Source organism: Chiloscyllium plagiosum, unplaced genomic scaffold (assembly GCF_004010195.1).
Source record: "Chiloscyllium plagiosum isolate BGI_BamShark_2017 unplaced genomic scaffold, ASM401019v2 scaf_12707, whole genome shotgun sequence".
In the NCBI taxonomy this organism is placed as follows: Eukaryota; Metazoa; Chordata; class Chondrichthyes; order Orectolobiformes; family Hemiscylliidae; genus Chiloscyllium; species Chiloscyllium plagiosum.
In genome coordinates, this window is record NW_025211544.1 from 15,978 (window position 1) to 23,745 (window position 7,768).

The 7,768-nt window shown below is 42.7% G+C and overlaps 1 protein-coding gene across 1 annotated transcript in view; it reads right to left on the reverse strand.

Annotated features, from left to right (window-relative positions):
* The window catches only part of LOC122547070 (NACHT, LRR and PYD domains-containing protein 3-like), a gene marked incomplete at its 3' end in the record, with an annotated part of 9,429 nt that extends 1,845 nt beyond the window's left edge, over positions 1–7,584 (reverse strand). The window contains exon 1 of the mRNA XM_043685653.1: positions 6,282–7,584. Coding sequence (XP_043541588.1) covers positions 6,282–6,490 — 209 coding nt within the window. The remainder of the gene's footprint in view (positions 1–6,281) is intronic.
* Positions 7,585–7,768: the final 184 nt, after the last annotated feature.

The window sequence follows — 7,768 nt, forward strand, 5'->3', positions numbered from 1 at the left end:
TCAGCAACACTCCCTTGGACCTTACCATTAAGTGTATACGTCCTGCGAAGATTTGCTTTCCCAAAATGCAGCACCTCACATTTATCTGAATTAAACTCCATCTGCCACTTCTTAGCACTTTGGCCCACCTAGTCCAGATCCTGTTGTAATCCGAGGTAACCCTCTTTGTTGTCCACTACACCTCCAATTTTGGTGTCATCTGCAAACTTACTAACTGTACCTCTGATGCTCGCATCCAAATCATTTATGTAAATGACAAAAAGTAGAGGGCCCAGCACCGATCCTTGTGGCACTCCACTGGTCACAGGCCTCCAAGTCTGAAAACAACCCTCCACCATCACCCTCTGCCTTCTACCTTTGAGCCAGTTCTGCATCCAAATGGCTAGTTCTCCCTGCATTCCAGGAGATCCAACCTTGCTAATCAATCTCCCATGGGGAACCTTGTCGAACGCCTTACTGAAGTCCATATAGATCACATCTACTGCTCTGCCCTCATCAATCTTCTTTGTTACTTCTTCAAAAAACTCAATCAAGTTTGTGAGACATGATTTCCCACGCACAAAGCCATGTTGACTATCCCGAATCAGTCCTTGCCTTTCCAAATACATGTACATCCTGTCCCTCAGGATTCCCTCCAACAACTTGCCAACCACCGAGGTCAGGCTCACTGGTCTATAGTTCCCTGGCTTGTCTTTACCGCCCTTAATCAACAGTGGCACCACGTTTGCCTACCGCCAGTCTTTCGGCACCTCACCTGTGACTATCGATGATACAAATATCTCAGCAAGAGGCCCAGCAATCACTTCTCTAGCTTCCCATAGAGTTCTCGGGTACACCCGAGATCAGGTCCTGGGGATTTATCCACTTTACATCATTATTATTATAAGTATGACAGAGGAGGAAGTGCTGGATGTCTTGAAACGGTTAAAAGTGGATCCACATTCAGAGATCCAGATATCGACAGGCGTAACTGGAGCAGAGATGAAAACTGTGGTGCTGGAAAAGTACATCAGGTCAGGTAGCATCCGAGGAGCAGGAAAATCAATGTTTCGGACAAAAGCCCTTCACAAGAACCACCATCCATTTAACATCCACCTCATCAAGGCCCTGAAGGACTTTATATATTTTGTTCAAGTCACCCACAAACCCATCTAAACTCCAGTGGAAACAAACCCAATCTGTCCACGTTATCTTCGTAAGAGAAGCTACTCGTTCAAAGTATTAATCTAGTAAATCTCCTCTGAACCACCTCTAACGCATTTACATTCATTTTTAAATGAGACTGGGGTTAGAGTGAATTGACACTGTAAAGGTTCAATAGGGATTATGATAGGTAAATTAAAGAACAGGCTATAATTAATGAATCTTGTACCAAATGAACTGATGCAGCCTCAAGCAGGAATTCATAAATAACAGTTTGTTCCATCAAACAATTGCAGAGAGGCCTTGGGCCAGAAAAGGTTTAGACACAGGGAGATGAAGGACACTGATAAGAAATGAGGCAAATCAATATGGTGTCAATGATCTTTGACTGAGTGAAAGAGACATGCATGTCATTAATGTATGACCTGCAACTGAAATCTGTTTTGTTTTGTTTGTAGGAAGCAAGATTAGATGCTTCTGGTATAAAGGTCCTCAGTTTTTCTGTATTCTCCAGAGTCTTACTCTGGTCGAACTAGTGATGCTGTCCCTACGTTGCTTGATTAAAACAACTGCAATCCTGTACTCAGTCTCCAGTGGTTGATCGAGTTACTGCAACAGAGAACAAAACTATACCCAGTGTCTGAGATGTGATTTCACATGGCCTGTATAACTGAAGCATAACATTCTTACTCTTACATTCAATTCCACTTGTAATAAAAGACAGTTTCGCTTCACTTTAAGTGAGATGCTGCAGCTGTAACTCATGTAAGAGAACACCAAGATCCCTCAATACCTCAGAATTCCTCAGCCATTCTGCCTTTAAAGGTTTACCCAATATATCAGACTTCATTGAAGGATTGTCACCTGCTTCGGATAAGCGGAGCCTGTGCACTTACTGTAACTGTGTTTGATCTCCCTATAGTTTCCTGCCTCCCTTCATTATTGAATATAGGGATTGCCTCTCTTGAGTAGGCCTCTCTTGGCCTAAAGCTTTCTATCGGTATGTGAGGATTAAAAGGATGACTAGGGTAGGAATAGGGCCAGTCAAAGACAAAAGTGGGAAGCTGTGTGTGGACCCTGTGGAGATCAGAGTTGTGAAAACGAATACTTCTCATCTGTTTTCACTCGGGAAAATGAGAATATTGTAGCAAAGTCAGACGTACGGGTATTTGGAGTAGAAAGGATTGAGGTTAGTAAGGAGGAAGTGTTATCAATTCTTGAAAGTGTGAAAGTAGACACGTCCCCTGTGCCGGATGGGATTTATTCGAGGATTCTCTGGAAACTAGGGAGGAGATGGCAGAGCCTTTGGTCTTGATCTTTGAGTCGTCATTGTCTACAGGTTTAGTACCTGAAGACTGGAGGATTGCAAATTTTTTTTTAGATTAGATTACTTACAGTGTGGAAACAGGCCCTTTGGCCCAACAAGTCCACACCGATCCGCCGAAGCGCAACCCACCCATTCCCCTACATTTACCCCTTTTACCTAACACTACGGGCAATTTAGCATTGCCAATTCACCGGATCTGCACATCTTTGGACTGTGGGAGGAAACCGGTGCACCCGGAGGTAACCCACGCAGACTTGGGAAGAATGTGCAAACTCCACACAGTCAGTCACCTGAGTTGGGAATTGAACCCAGGTCTCTGGCGCTGCGAGGCAGCAGCGCTAACCACTGTGCCACTATGCTGCCCACAAATGTTGTGCCCTTGTTCAAGAAGGGCAGTAGAGATGACCCAGGTAATTATACACCATTGAGTCTTATATCTGTTGCAGGAAAAGTTTTGGAAAGGATTATAAGAGATAGGATTTGTAATCATCTAGCAAGCAGCAACTTGATTGGAGATAGTCAACATGGTTTCGTCAAGAGCAGGTTGTGTCTCACAAACCTCATTGAGTTTTTTGAGAAGGTGACCAAGCATATGAATGAGGGTAGGGCAGTTGACGTGGTGAACATGAACTAGAGTAAAGCATTTGATAAGGTTCCACATAGTAGGCTTTTGGAGAAAACGCAGGGGCATGGGATTGAGGGTGATTTAGCAATTTGGATTACAAACTGGCTTTACGTAAAAAGGCAGCAAGAGGTGGTTGATGGAAAATATTCAGCCTGGAGTCCGGTTACTAGTGGTGTGTCACAAGGATCTGTTTTGGGAGCACTGCTGTTTGTCATTTTTATAAATGACTTGGGCACAGGCATAAGTGGATAGTTAGTAAGTTTGCAGATGACACTAAAGTTAATGGAGTGGTGGACAGTGTGGAAGAATGTTACAGGTTGCAAGGGGACTTGGATAAACTGCAGAATTGGGATGAGAGGTGGCAAATGGATTGCAGCTTTGGGAAGAGTAACAGGAAGGCAGTATACTGGCTCAATGGAAAGATTCTTAGTAGTGTGAATGTGCAGAGGAATCTTGGTGTCCATTTACATAGATCTCTGACAGTTGCCACCCAGGTTGGTAGTGCTGTTAAGAAGGCATACGGTGTGTTAGGTTTTAGTGGTACAGGGATTGAGTTCTGGAGCCGTGATATCATGCTACAACTGTACAAATTGTTAGTGCGGCCACACTTGGAATATTGTGTACAGTTCTGATCGCCCCATTACAGGAAGAATGTGGAAGCATTGGAAAAGGTGCAGAGGAGATTTACCAGGATGATTTACCAGGATGTTGGTCTGGAAAGAAGGTCTTATGAGGAAAGGCTGAAGGACTTGGGTCTGTTCTCATTGGAGAGAAGAAGGCTAAGAGGTGATTTAATAGAGGTACATGGGATGGAAAGTGAGTCTTTTTCCTAGGATGAGGACGTCGGCTTGTACAAGGGGGCACAGCTGCAAATTGAGGGGTGATTAAATTTAAGACAGATGTCAGAGGCAGGTTCTTTGCTCAGAAAAAGGTAAGGGCGTGGAATGTCCTGCCTGCCAATGTAGTTAACTCAACCACATTAGGGGCATTTAAACAGTCCTTGGATAAACATATAGAGGATGAAGGATAGTGTAGGGGGATGGGCTTAGATTAGTTCACAGGTCAGCGCAATATCGAGGGCCAAAGATCCTGTTCTGCGCTGTATTGTTCTATGCTCTATGAATCTTGGGAATTTTGGAAATTCATGCCAATACAACTCCAACCTCATTCGCAAACTCCTTCAAGGCCCTGCGATGAAGTCCACCTGGAGTCGGAGACTGGTCAGTCCCCTATTTCATCAGTTTACTGAATAAAGTCTCCATAGAGAATGTAATATCACTATGTTCCTCCCTCTCACCTCCTGAGTTTGTTTTACCTTCGACAGTCAGAGAGAAGTAGAATACTTGTTCATTTCATTAGCATTTCCTTATTATTGACTATTAACTTCATATCCTCACTCTCTCGAGGACCAACATTTACTTTATGTCTACATTTTATTTTTATAAACCTATGGAAACTCTTGCTTTACTGTTTTCAGATTTCAAGCTTGCATCTTCTCATATTCTAATTCCCTCCTCCTGACTAACCGAATAAAGAACCTGCCGTTCTTTATTTTCAGATCAATCATCTGATCTACCTTCATCTTTACAAATGCATCAAATTAAATGGTTTCTCTCACTTCTTTAGCTAACCACAGATAGAGAGTCCTCCCTCTAAAATGTCTTGCTTTAGTTGGAATAGACTTATTCTGATTATTCTGAAGTATGCTCTTAAATGTCACCACTGTTGCCATTAATCTATCTCAGAGCTGTTTCTGCCATTCACTTCACTACCTCAGCTTTCAAACACACACCATATTTAAAACGAAAGTACTTGTCTTAGGCCCAATCTTCTCTCTTTCAAACTTGATGTAAAACTGAATCATATTGTGATTGCTGCTACCTAGGAGTGTACGACGGAGATTGTTTCACAAACCTTGTCACATCACACAATTCCCATAATATGATAAATGTATAACCTGCTGCCTGATTGCTCCAGATCACGCAGCTCAAAGAAACTCTCGCAAAAGCAATCGATAACTTATCATCCAGGTTACCACTGCCAAACTGATTAGTACAATCCACACATACATTTAAGTCAGTAATGATTATTGCCATCCCATTATCACAAGCACCCAATATTTCTTTTTGTCTACCTTGTCCCACACTGTGGTTACCATTAGGGGGCCTGCAGACCACTTCTATGGGATACTGCTTTCCACTAAGAATCCTTATGCCATAATAATTCACTTCAATGTGTGTTATGGATTTGTTCACTTTGTTATGAAAGACATGGAGCTTTCACTCTTCTGTTTATTTAGTTTGTGACATTAATTTTCATGGTTGCTGTTTTCCTAACTTTCCTTTACTTCTGTCCCTTCCTGTAATTCTCTCACTCTCATGTTACCATTTTCCTTTCAACATTTCTTTTGATAAAGCACATCTTTTCACCTTGGATTCCTTGCACCTATTATGGAGTGTAAAAGCCTCTCTCTCATTCCTTGTTGCCATCAACGTGCCTCAGTGGTTAGCACTGCTGCCTCACAGCGCTACGGACCTGGGGGGTTCGATTCCAGCCTTGGGTGACTGTCTGTGAGAGTTTGCACATTCTCCCCATGTCTGCATGGTTTTCCTCCAGGTGCTCCGGTTTCCTCCCAAAGTCCAAAGATGTGCAGGTTAGGTGAACTGGTCATGTTAATTTGCCCACAGTTTTCTTCAGGGATGAAGAGCATTATTCAGGGAACTGTAGAGTAATAGGGTAGGGGAATGGGTTTAGGTGGTATATTCTTCGGAGGGTCAGTGTGGACTTGTTGGGCCAAATGGCCTGTTTCGACATTGTTGGGATTCTATGATTCCCAAGTTCTGCAGTTTGCAAGAGCACTGTTCAGGTACAGGCTGCCCGAACTCTATCACTCCCACTCTCCTGGTGCCCTACAAACCAGAACTCACTTCTCTCACATATTTGTTGAGCCACGTATTCCCTAATTTTACGAAACCTACGTCAACTTGCAAGTGGCTCAGGTAGTACTCTTCGGATTATAACCTGTGAGAGTCTGCTTTTTTATTTGCTGCCTAGCTCCCCGTAATCTCTATGCTTAACCTCTTTCCTAATTCTACCAATGACATTGAAACCTACGTGGAGCAAAACATTGGGATTTTCTCTCTCCCATTAGATATTAGAAACAATCACACACTGTCTGATACTCACCAGAGTTGCTGCATTTTACAATCCGGATTCCTCAGAATCTCAGCCAGTAGTTTCACTCCTAAATCTCCCACCTTGTTGCTTCCCAGCCTAAACAGAAACAAAGAGTGAGAAACAAAGTGAGACAAATGATGCCTGCCTTTCTCTTTTGCATCTTGAATGTACACAGAGACACTGAAAAACATCAGAAAATGACCAGATTTTCCCAACATTGGCAACCAGTCTTTTTTGTTCAAAACCCAAGTGAATGCCACTAAAATCAATGATAGACCTTACCGGACAGCAGGAAGGTGACTTTTCAGTGAGAATGACAGTCTCCATAAAGTGGGGTAGTAAATACAGCTTCAAGGTAAAGTGCAGCACTGTAAGGCAGCATGATGGTGAGGGCTCAGTGATTGGAGAAGGCAATCCCTCAGACATTGATCATGGCCAACAGGTATGATGAACTGGTCATTTGAAGTCAAGGAGGAAGACTGTGGGAAGGATAGTTACAATGCAGACAATGCTACAGGATGTCAACTAGAGTAGGGCAGAATAGAATGCAGCAATAAGGAGGATTTGTACAATTAGTGACATAGAGAGCATTCTCTGTAGCTACAAATAAAAGTTTGGTCGAGTATGTCCCTTCTTAGGTGTCACGTTAAGGAAGGCTTCATGGTAGTTGGAGATAAAATTGTAAGGAAGAGGGATAATTCAATTGCAGCGGACCACAGACACTCAGAGGTACTGAGTTTGGAAGAATTAACACATGGCAAAAGCGCCAGAGTGGGATAAAATGGTGCCTTTTCAAAGGATCCTGGCATTAGTCCTGGGTCAGGAAGGAGCGATACGGACAGGACAGACTCCAGCTGAACCAGGATAAGGCACCTGTTCTCCTGGAAAGAGCAAACATGGAGGCAGAAAACAATTAAAACTAATAAATGAAAGCGGTACAGGAAATTAGATCAGTCTAAATGAAACGGGAAAGGACAAAATACATAAAATAATTAATTACTGTCACAAAGCTGGCACCTTTTTTTTTGAAAAGCTGTTCCTTTTCTCAAGGATACTACATCCTTGGTTTTTCCAAAGGGGTAATAAATCACTTCTGGTTCTGATTAGTCTGGTTTGGTACAGAGATTAAAGGGTATTGAGAGGCCTTTTTGTTCATATGTAAACAGATGAGACTTTAGGCCAAAGTGGTCATGTGTGAGAGGTGACCTGTATAATGAAAGGGGCTGGTGAGCTCTCTAGCTGAGTAGTTCAGTCCAAGCTTGTTAGGAGTTCAGCTGTGTGGAAACAGGCTCTCTCTCTCTGCCCTTCTAACTTCAACCTGTAAGTATCTGTTCCATTTTTTAAACTGTTTTTGAGGGGGTTTGCCTTATTGAGACTGTTGTGTATATTCGGAACAGCATAATGAAGTCTAGTTTGGATAGGTTGAGTTCTGTAGGGGTTCTTTGTTCTGTTCTTTGTGTTTCATTTTGAATAAATTTCTGTCTGTTTTAAAACCT